Source organism: Mya arenaria, chromosome 14, assembly GCF_026914265.1.
Source record: "Mya arenaria isolate MELC-2E11 chromosome 14, ASM2691426v1".
In the NCBI taxonomy this organism is placed as follows: Eukaryota; Metazoa; Mollusca; class Bivalvia; order Myida; family Myidae; genus Mya; species Mya arenaria.
The window spans coordinates 25,018,090-25,030,396 of NC_069135.1; the positions used below are offsets into that span (position 1 = coordinate 25,018,090).

The 12,307-nt window shown below is 33.5% G+C and overlaps 1 protein-coding gene across 6 annotated transcripts in view; it reads right to left on the reverse strand.

Moving 5' to 3' along the window:
- The window catches only part of LOC128217869 (plexin-A4-like), a 33,714-nt gene extending 21,743 nt beyond the window's left edge, over positions 1-11,971 (reverse strand). For 3 of the 6 annotated variants that reach the window (XM_052925305.1, XM_052925307.1, XM_052925306.1), the window contains exons 1-3: positions 11,901-11,970; positions 2,741-2,791; positions 565-1,578 (exon numbers count right to left, since the gene is read on the reverse strand). In XM_052925305.1, the coding sequence (XP_052781265.1) occupies positions 565-1,539 (975 nt within the window). In that variant the 5' untranslated portion in view covers positions 1,540-1,578; positions 2,741-2,791; positions 11,901-11,970. Of the gene's footprint in view, positions 1-564; positions 1,579-1,795; positions 1,944-2,736; positions 2,792-11,900 lie in introns of all 6 variants that reach the window. The other 3 variants (XM_052925303.1, XM_052925302.1, XM_052925304.1) reach the window with 3 other exon arrangements.
- Between the last annotated feature and the right edge of the window lie 336 nt (positions 11,972-12,307).

Genomic DNA, 12,307 nt, shown 5'->3' on the forward strand with positions numbered 1-12,307 from the left:
TGTAACTTTTATCTGATTTTCAGAGACATTTATCAAAATATTCAGAAAATTGCGCATCGGAGAAAACTCTGAGGGGAATAAGACATTGTGTCTATACGACTTAATGCCATACAAAATATCGAGGGTTATGAGCATTATGATTTAAACTTAAAAACCCTAATTTATAATTATTATCAGCAACTACAAAAATAATGTGCAATTACTTGTTTTAAAGTATTGCGCCACTTCAAAACAACAAGTATTTAAATACTGATAGTGAATGCAAAATGGTAAAATCAGGGAACCGTTCCCGACACAACCTGCCCCTCAACATAAAGGGCGGTGAAATAATGGAATCCAAGCAAAAAAAACAGAAGTCTATATAACAACTCAGCAGACCCAAACTCTTTTAAGGGTCTGAGCTTCAGATTTTATACAGAAAGGTTATCACATTTTTTTCTAAGAATTTTATCTAGAAATAAATGAAACAAGTATTTAAACTCTGTTTTTACATGGGGTAGAACATGCACGGTGTTACGACAAATACAGTAAAAAGAGAGAACACATACATATACATGTACTTACTGGATTAGAGCATTCTTGATATTTGTTGTCATAATCTAGATAACTTAGATTAATATCTAAAACACATCTCCCATTAATAAAATCCAGCTTTTCACCATCTAAAGAAGATTTTAATTGTCGTATGTCTTTAAAGCAAATAATACTTTTGCGTCCATTTGACTTTGAAAATGATGCAAACACTTTATCATTTACAAGCACAGCATCAGTCAAAATATTATAACTATCGTGTCCAACTTGACAAGTGATTTCTGCATCTATATATGTCTGGTAGGATGCATCCTTCTGACAAATTCTTGCTACCTTCGAAACTTTATCTTGGGTGTGAAAATACTTATTTTGATTGGTAAAAAAGTAGGAAAAATTGCTATGTTCTAAAACTTGAAGATACTTTATGCAAAATAGGGGATCACTTGATGGAGATGTCTTGAGTTTTAAAAACTTCTTTGAACCTGGCTCTCCTAAACCATCTGGTATTTTCATTTCTTCAAAATTCCAACTGGCAATAACTTTGATATTCGTTTCCTTTAAAAAGGTGTCATTGGCACAAACTGAGCGAGCCACCATCAATTCTTTGTGATCTTCAGTGACAAGACCAACTGCTGGAAAACGAGGATCTACAGGTACTTTCAAACTGCCAGTTTTATGTTCTCCTCCTAATTTATACAGATCTAGCTGGCTACAAAGTCCATCATTCCCAGTGCCACAGATAACAACTTTTCTTTTGTTCTCGTTTATCAGAAGTAACTGGTTTACACTGTTTGTACAGTTTGACGTACACGTTTGTATAGTTTCTTCATGTTCTAAGGTAGCGTTCAATTTATACAAATTCTTCCCTCCTCCAATAAAAAAGTACTCCTCAAAGACAGCAAGTTTTGAAAGCACATCATTGTCTGGATGAAAGCTTAGTTGTTCGGCTACATTTTGCAGTGACAACAAGATCAAACCGAAATATACAGCTGTCAAACTTCTTGACATGGTGCAGTTGAATGTGTGTCTGATTGAATCCAGAAGTGACTTTTGAAATAGAAAGGTTAATAATGTAAATAATTTAAAATGTCCTCAACATTTATTTATTTTGTTCATTAACCAATCTTTTGGTACAATCAACATGTATGAAGTTGATGCTCAACAATTTGAAATGAAGGCACAAATTCCTACAAATATAAAGCAAGCTTTCCTTGAAACCACTTACCATCTAGATATAACAATAGAACAGCAGATAACAACTTACTTTAGAATGGCCTAAATGCTTTGTACGTCTGTTTGAAAGGCGGTCTTGAATTTATTTCCCTATCCAGATATATAGGGGGAATAACAAAGTAATTATAATATTTTTTAATCCAGAGCTATGTTCCTTTCTTAAAGTGTGCATACTGTCTCTGAAAACATGCATATTAAGTTTCATTTGAATATCATGAACGGTTTGCTAGTACTGGCAAATGTGTTTTACACAATGTTGATGCATAAAGGCTATCAAAATAGCCCAAACTTTTTCTCTGAACAAAGGGCTTGGTTCACGAAAGTACATGAATGGCACCGGTTTTTACCATATTGTAAATTTCCCATCCCAGCATCATTTTCACTGTTTTTACAAAGAATAATTATCATGTGTTCTTGCTATATATATATTTTTTTTAAATATTGTGTTTTTGCGTTAATAATTTCAGCCTAAAGAAACCATACTTTTACCATATATGAACTGTAAATTCATATTGTTCCATTGTTACCATAGCAACCATCATACAGCTATGTTTGAAATAACATGAAATATTATCACTTTATCTGAAGTAACAATTTATAATATATCAATGCAAAATATCAATATAAAATTACATATTTGATTAATTTAACATATATAAAGAATGATTTTACTGCAATTGTATCCATGGTAACATAAAATATATCATCATTCATGTTAAGGGTATTGTCATTTATATATTTTAACTGGAAAATACCCCTTGATTGATATGTTGCCATGGCAACCGAAATGTTGATAGAATCATCATATTACATTTCATTCTTTAACTGCCATTGGTTGTTCTACCAAAATTCATGGGAATCAAGCACATTACAGATGGGGCCATTTTTTACCTTTCGTGAACCAAGCCCTTACAATAGGAACTGTACAAAGTCAAAAATACATGGTATTTAATGATATCATGCTAAAAATACCTGCCTCAGGAAAATTGCTTGCAGCCTTTTCTACATTATTTCATCTGTCGTCTTTCTAAAAATTGGAATATCTATATTAAGAATATATCAAACTTTACTAACGGCTACAGGGCTGAGTTATAATGAATGAACTGTAACTAACTCAGATTCAGTTTTAACTGTTTTTCCACTTATAGTAACAGTAAAAGTGAATGCAATCTCATGAGAGGTCGCCATAAACTCATCCTTTATGTCACAGAACTTGTATTTGATAAATTGAAAAAAATGATAATCTTTAAATGTGATTGTTTGTCAGGAGTCGTGATTCAGTATAACAAGTTGCTGGAGAAATATAAATAGAGAATACTAGGTTAGTGCCGTGGATGGAGGAAGTTTATCTGGCAAGGCGGAGAAATTTATCGGGTGAGCCGAAAACCATAAAAAAAGCTTTGAAAGTGCATTAACATGGATCAGTCTGAAAACATTATCTGATGATGTAACAACTATTCCGTAAGACAAAGAGTACAGTACACATGTCATATTCAAGATCACGATTGTTTACAAACAACGCCACATGTTAAATGGATTTAATTCATGTTTATAGTGTTGGATGTTCAGAACTGCACCGGCAAAGAGATCATTCATTTCTGCTGTAAGTGAGATTTTGTCATACAGCACAACAATGGAATAAACAATCGACGAGTATCGTTAAATGCTGTTTCACTGTTTCCATCATTTGCGGGTGGGGTAAGATTTTCACATCACATGTAGTTTTTTAGGTCGATTGTTTTGCCAGTGTCATTATTATGCAGATTGGTGGGAGTTTATGGGCGAGTGATTGTTGTGTTCGATTGGTGGCGGTCTATTGATAAGATACTGAAACAGTATTTGTGCTTTTCCTCTGACATTGCAGAATATAGAAAAAGAAGTTCGCGGTCACATGACCACCTGACTGTAGATAAACATCATGTGGTCTACTATCCTAATAAACTAAAGTTTACACGGCACCTTGTTATTGGACCGATTTGTATGCAAGTGACAGGATAAATTACCATTTCTCTATTCTATGATTCTTATTATTTCTCAACTAAAGCTCCGCCCCTACTGTCCTGTGATCATTATAATTCTGTTCAACTAACCTTTCACGCATGACTGTTTTTAATATGTCACATGCGATAATCATTGCATTTGCCATTATCGTTTTATGACGTACAGTCATACCTTTTGCTATTAATAAATATCTCGGATATTATTGCAGTTATTACTTGGCGACTCAACAGAACCCTATAATTTTTGCCGGCTTTGAGCTACCGTCGACATTTATAACAAGTTTGGTCTCGATATGCCATCCCTAACTAAAGATACTCAGTTTCATCCATTTTCTATGTTTAGAAACTTTAGACCACTTAAGTTGCAATGTTAAAACCTCCCGGACAATAAGAATTTTTTTCTTGTACTAGTTTAACTCAATCACACTTCAGCTCTGTCGTCTTACGGTTTAGTTAAAAATGCAGAAGATTTATTTAGATATTGCTTTTTTCTCTATTTTCCATCTTTATTTAAATTTTAATGAATACTATACTAAAAGTTCATTTCTAGCCCCCTTACGTAAAGTGTATTTTATCAAAAATTTCCATATATTACTAACTGTAGCTGAACGGCTAAACGGACTCAACATGAGCAGCTGCCAATGATGACCCCGAACCATGATTATAAACAGTATATAGTCCAAGTCAGCAAATAGTTCCTTGTTACTTCTTTCCAGTTGAGTACTGACGATGTTTTTTTTTCTATTTTAAATTTTTAAATTGCTCTATTGCGTACTTTGTTAAACCAATGGAAAAGTTTTTTATATAAAAAAGTGCTTCCCAAAGTCTGAGTATGGACTTTCCGCACTGGTGACTGTTTGTAATCACCAACACTGATAAAGTGATGACAGAAACTGTGTTTGTGGCTTATTGTATATGTGTTGTTAATTTTTTTTTTAAAATCACAATCATCAGTTTGACAAAAACAAGAGCTGACGTAGGACAGCACACTCGAAAATATGCGACTTTGTAATAAAAATGAGTACAATAATGATGTAATGATGTAATACGTGCCTGTCAAAAGCAATACAAAAGACAAACAAAAAAGTAAACTAGGAATGCCGCAATGCAACGAAACCTGGTTTTCATTAATTGGCAGAAGGAGATTCAGTTTTAACTGGGGAGTTTCTAGTTTTTAAACAGTGACCTTGATCTCGGATCCAGCATTCACATGGACGTCCTTCATTAACTCTTCCTACATAACAAAATTGGTCACAATATGTCAACCCTAACTTAAGTCATTGAGAACCAGACAGTTATCTTCTTTTAGTAACAATGACATTTACCTTGACCATAGGGTCCCAAAACGCAATCCCGTGAAAGGTCTCCATAAACTATTCCTATATACGCAGTTTGGTCGCAATATGTCAAGTTGTCAACCCTAACTACTTAGTAAGAGAACTAACCAATTTCCTAGTTTAAGTAACAGCTGTGACCCTGACTTTGACCTCTGATTTTTTTTCTATTTGTACTAACAGTGACCTTGACCTTGAACCAACTAAATTTATTCGATGCCATTTGAGAGTTTGACACCCTCCTGGCATGCCAGCCCTTCGCAGCAATGGCGAACGTAATTCTAACATCAAGCTTTCACTTTGCTTAATAATGTTAAAAATGTGCCTGTCAAATAGAAAAGAAAAGAAAAGGGTCAAACAAGGGTCATACTTTGTTTTTAGGGTAAATATAGAGCTATGAAACCTAATTGTGTGATGGCTGTAACCAACAGTGTGAAGTACTAAGTCAATTGAATGAAGGGTAAAGAAGCTTTTAGGGAAATCCCAACTTTAATCGGATACAATGTGCCCTTAAACTAAATCTAAGTCTCTAAGTCAATCAGAGGCCAAAACTTGTATTGATAATAATATTGATTTAAGTTACCTCATTGTGTCATAGTCCTGCACAACTGTTTTAAGTACATGTATTAAGTGAATTGAATAAAGGGACCTATTGGAGTTATCAGTGAAAATAAAATCTTGCCATAGCATTTTAAACGGAAAACAACGCGGACGCCGGAGCGAGTAGTAGTATTTTTCGAAGAGTGAAGCTAATAAAACTGTTATGAAACATGATATCTTTGTTCACAGTCTAACAGGTTCTCTACCATTTATCTGCGTTCTTGATTCACTGACGAATATTTAGCCTATAATTATTGTACAAAAAACTGATATGAAAGATTTGAATAGAATTAAACTTCCGTATTTAACATAAATTCACCTGCATGTTTAAAGCTGTGGGTACATTATAAATGCATGACACATCCAAATTTTAACCAATAAAATTGCAGAACGGCAGTCATCTAGGCTAAATCATTAAGATTTTCAACGTTTGCGGTTGTTAAAAAGGTCCACATTCTTAATCGCTAAGATTTTTCTTCGTGTCATTATACAATTACTGAGCGGAATTGCCCTGAACATCATGATGGTCTTATAGCATAGCAAAATAAGCTTTCCGTTCAATATTTGATTACCAGTAACTTAAGTAACTCTTAAATAAGTATAACATTTAAATACAGTAATCAAAGTTAATAATACGTCGTATAATGTCACTCACCAGGGGGTTTGCCCAGATAACAATGAGTACCAACTGTTATCGCCAAGAAAATTAAAAGTTTGTTTCCTATTTTACTGCAAAAAAAACAGGGCCAGTTGGTCGGTACCTTTCTCCTTTTTTCTAGGTTAAGCTGCATTCCACAGTATCGCCATTTTGTCTGGGCTAATGTGCTTACTACTGTGCTTAATAAAACAATACGTATATGTCTCTTTCCATTGGTATACATTGTTATAAAATATATACTCTAAGGAAAAAATATTAATGGTCATCAAAGCATTTTTGTTTACAGGTAATACAATTTTGGAACATGGTGCACAAAATGAAGCTCGGTACGGAAACAACAAATAAACATCTTTAAATATTATAATGATGTTTGTACCAGTTAAGTACAATGAGTCATTAACGTGATTTTAAATAAGCACTTAGGAGTAATATAGTAACAATTTTAATTTTATTCAAACTGTATAATCAATAGTTTATGCACCTGATACCCAAGTTATTAGAATGTAATAGTATAGCATAAGATGTATTGTTTAAATTCCAATCACAAGAGTTGCCGTTTAAAAAAACAATTTTTTACAATATTAACGAGTAAAACGTAAAATCATTAGTGTGCATATAACACTTAAGAGAATATCATGTTAGTTCTTGCACAGTTGGTGTACAGGAACACAATGAAAACGACAATAAAAAACATTTTCCAACATGGTAAAAGTCCCATGAAATACAGTCGAATATAAGTGTGTGTGTGTGTGGGGGGGGGGGGGGGGGTGCAACATTTTAGGAGTGTCGCTTGGGAACACTTTGTCTTTTTGTCTTAAAATGGGTATTATAAATTTGTCTAGTAAAAAGAGGAGTTTTTAAATAATTTGATTTCAGATAAGGTTTGTTTCGTTACGAATATACCAATATGTTTCGGGGTCCATTTTTTATAGATTTTATCAAAACATAAAATTGGATTTTTTTTCTTTTATTGGTGAAAAAGTTAGGAAAAACACTTCATCAGAATGCGATAATCATACATTCTGGCTGAAATAAGTTTGTTATTATTAATACATATTGAATTATTTAATACATACAGCAGTGGTTTTCTCAGTCACATAAGGGGCGTAATTTGGGCGTATCATATATTATACCATACATCCATTTCCTCCATTATTATGTACATAGACTGTTGTAAATTTCTTTCCCTTTTAACTTTCTTCATGAAGAATAATTTAAAATATAATCTACAGTAAGCAATGATGTATATTGTAAGTCCCATTTTGGGGCATTTTAATAATCATTTTTAAAAAAACTGACTTATACACGGGTTTCGTTAGTTACACAATTGTCACAAGTTTCACAGACCTGACCCTGTTCACAAAAAGGTGAGAAAAAACTGGTAAGAACCGTATTTTCCCACTCATACGGCGATCTTCTTATAGATAAGACAATCTTCGTACTTTGCCCCAGAAATTTGATGTGTTTTATATATACTGGTTTATTATACTGGGAGCAAATCCAGACCTTTAATTTTTCGAAGTAGTTATATGTGCATTTAAATAGAAGCAGAAGCACCACAAGTAGATACCAATGCATGACTTTTATTCTCAGTCAGTTATTACATATAAGGACATGACTCCCCACATATTAACAAAGAGTCGTATGAGTTGTTCCACATGAGCTGAATTATATATTTTTGTAAATTTTAAGTCCATGATATTTATTTGTTTGATTTCACATAAAACATAGGGTAGGTAGGTCGGAAATAAAAAAAAAATAGATTCGATCGAAGAAGTGAAGCAACATTCATTTTATTTCCACACTTGAACCGTCCCTTTTTATCAGGGTCATTGTAAACTTTACATTATATAAAATCAGTACAATCTACGTTTTCGCGATTTCAGATAAAAATTAAAGGGAAAATAAAAAATAATCAAAGGTAATATTGTTTTGTCCAGTGATAATAAAACAATAGGGTTAGGTTGAAAAAATTAGGACCGACACAACTAATTTCTTTGTTAGGCCTTATGAATATTTACAAGCTGTGTCAAACAACCTCTTTTATTACTTCTTGTTTAAGTGTATATTAGAAGGCTGACAGTTTCAAAAGGATAGAAATACCCTCGTCAAAGATAACAACATGCTTCAATTAACGATTAAGATTTCTTTTTAAAGAAGAAGATGCCAAAAATCGCATATCTGACATTGCATGAACAAAGGCTATTTTATCAGCGATATGTTCTCCCTTTTGGGCTAAGACATTCTAAATGATAAATATATGGGAACAAGATTGAAAATGAATGATAAAAACAACGCAACTGCTGTCAATATTATTATTTACATTTCAAGCAGTATTAACTGGTAACCTTCGTCACAATTAAATTACAATACTATAATGTTATGAAGATCCTCTTTCAAGGTAAGTATCCCAATTGTTACAAGATAGGAAAACAATGAGTTTTCCCTTTAAACATTGCCAGATCTGAGAACGAAACGCCTGTATATCTTAGTGAACATGTTTTGAGTATAATGATATTTAGTCTTCAGACAATCTAAAATCATGAATGTGTACTTTCAAAATAGATAAAACAAGGAACATCTTCAAAATCAATTATCCATGGTACTCCAGCGGGATGACCTTTTTAGTGTCAGAGTGGCTGAGTGTTCAACATGGTTGTTCTTTTAAAGGTATACCATAGCCATGCAGAGTTTTACAGAGTATTGCAATGTTTGACTATACACCTGTTATTTTTCAATACAGATGTTTTTCAACCCCTAAAAAGGTAACGAAACGCTATGAGCTGCCTATTGTCACGGTTGATCACCGTACACCGGATATAGTAGCCTATGCTAGACGTAAACAACGCTATTTTTACAGGGACGCCAAGGATTTCACCTGTTTATGACATATAAAACTTAAGTTTGACACAATCAAGTATGAGTTTAACGAGTATAGACATGTCCGGGTCTTCAGACATCAACCCAACTGTGGCAATTGGCTTGGAAACATAAGTAAAGTGGTGGCAAAGTTGATAACTCACGGTAAAGTTTCTCTGTTTCAAAGCATTTAAAGAATTTCTTAGTCATATCTGAGAATTTCTCGTTTATATTCGCAGTGGTATAGATATTTCAACGCAGATACGGTATGGAGTATGACTCTTAGACTATTAAAAAACATGGGAGTTCAAATTATCAATGATGTAACATTAGCCATTCGTAGCCCTAGCATCACATAAGTATATGCTTCCCAGCGCTGTTAATATTCTTGATTGTACATAGCAGTTGTAAGGATTAGTATAAAAAATAGGTCTCATACATCGAAATGTCTAAATGTGATTACTGTGATGTTAGACTATTTTTAGCACGCATAAACAGGGCTTGACTAACTTAATATAAAACTTTTGGCAGGCGCCTGAACTTGGCTCCTTCCCAATTTAAGAAAAGCAATATAGTTTCGCAATAGTAAGACATTTGTTTTCCAAATATTAGCTTAAAAATGATATCGTGTTTTTTCGTGCTGATTTTTTCGCTGTAATTGTTTCTCATTGAATGTCAATCTTCCATTATTCAAATAAATGAGCTTTTAGAGAGTATACATACATAAAACATGTTTTGCAAACAACGTTCTTATCTAGCTGAACGTGTTGGCAGAGACCTTATCTGCTCGTCAAAGGATATGTGTAGGAGATTATTCATTAATGTCAATAGCTGGCACTCGAGGGTCAGCAGAGTAAGCAGAATAGAAGTCAACAACAATATAATTTTGAATTAATTTACTCTTCTCCAGCAACATATTATTTCTTAAATTTGGTTAAAGTTAGCCAAAATATTTGCTGATTGGTCAAATTATCCAAAAAAATTACTGTTGACCAATCAAGATGTATGTGCAAAATACATGGGGAACCCATATAATTTGGTATCATTTCAAAGTATTTTTGCGTCGATAAAGAAAATGTGAAACATTTGCTAGAAATAATACAATAAACAAGTTGTTTATTTTACATACTGTTAATCAGCAAGCAATATCTTTTATATAATACCAAAATTGATTAGGGTCACAAGGCATCATTATCTTACATTAAGCTGCATGGAGCGATTAGACAACTAGCTCCTTTAGGCGTTATCCAATTATTCAGAAATAAAGCAAAATTTGTTAAATTCTAAGTGGTAGAGTGAGATATGAATCCGGCTCAGAGTGGTATATCTCGGAATTTTTCGTGAGGAGTGGCTTTAGCTTTAATATTTATGCGAAAAACATAAACCCGGTTTAATGGCACTGGGTAAACGCCAAAGCCATAGAGCATAACAAAATCACAAACAAGAAACATGGGAGAACAGCACAAAACGCCACAAACAAGACAGTACATACATACTATATATTAAAAACTAGGTATGTTCTGCGTAACTCCTTCGAAAAGAAATATTTTAAAAAGGCCGCGTGACGCCAAAATGACGACAGGAACAGTAACAAAGATGATGGCAATGGCAACATCAACGACGGAGTTCCGACCGTAGTGATAGCAAAAGTGATTGAGGGGTAACAACGGCAACTAAATGAGGCCACATTTCCGATGGAAGCGGGATCAATGGGCACGGGAGAGGCAAGAACCGGTATGGGAAGGCTTACTTTTACGACGGAAATGGTACTTATGGCGATCGCAGGGGAAACAACGACGACCTTAAGAGTAACAGTTACAATACGAAGGAAAGGCAACAATAATCGCCGTACAACTGTTAATTTCAAAAATGTAAACTTCAGTAAACTGGAACAATTAAAACATAGCTTAATATCTCAAGTGTTATCATTATTGTTTTCATTAAATTACTTCTATTATAATTAGTATTAGTATCATTATTATTACAAACACAATCACTTGAATGCATTCCGTTTTAATATTTTTTTATTGATAAGGTCATCATTAAAAAAATGTTGGTTTGCGGTGCTCCTACCCACAATTTTTGGGGTGGATAGGTAGGTAGGGATTTTTTTTTCCGGCGACAAAGGCAAATCTATATGACCCTCAGTCTGATGTAAGGGGCATGCATATTTTAGATAAGAGCACTGAGAATTCAACGACAGAACCATTTTATTATTTTTCAGATACATGGATACACTTTAGTTCTTTCTAGGAAGTCTTTTAATAATCGGTCTCCCAGAGTCTTTGCAGGGTTTGCAGATTGGCAGTACAACACGGTTGGTCTGTAGAGCATCAAAGGACCAAACACGAAATTGGCCCAAAGAAACAAAATGGGACCAAAAACAAATAATAAGAAATAAAAAAAATAAAAATAAAAACGGCAGCGGTGGCGATAAAAAAAATGGGTCGGGGCTAATTTCGGTGAGTCGGTCGGAGCACCGCAAACCAACATTTTTTTAATGATGGCCTAATGTGGTTTTTATTTATTATCATCATTTAACTTATAAATGTAAATGTATGGCACGTTCAATAGAGCCAATTAATAAACTGCAAATACTACAATTAAAACCCCTCAAAACAATAAACAATATTTCTTTTCAAACAGACAAAAATACAAACATTGTTTAACTAAAAAATAACTTACTGAAATTTAAGTCAAATAAACAGCCAGTCTATCCTAATCCAAACCAGATAGCTATATGCCCGGTGTAAACATAGGAACAAACTAGGAAGTTAAAATAATATATCGATTCAATACGATTACGACTTTCGACTGGTATAAAGACATGTAGGTCAACGAGTTATCTTCCGTGATTTAAAATCAAAACAAAAATAATTAATAATATCAGCCATGAGCATTAAATGGATTAATTTAATTTAAGAACAATTTACAAAATTGTTATGTTTAAAGGCACGCTAATAAAGGCCAAAACAAACGTCAAACAAGAGATTCACGTATAACGCTTCGAGACAACAAACATAACACAACTATCACTATGATAGATGTTTGGCGAAAATCATTTCTATTTTGTATGTTTTCTTTATATATGT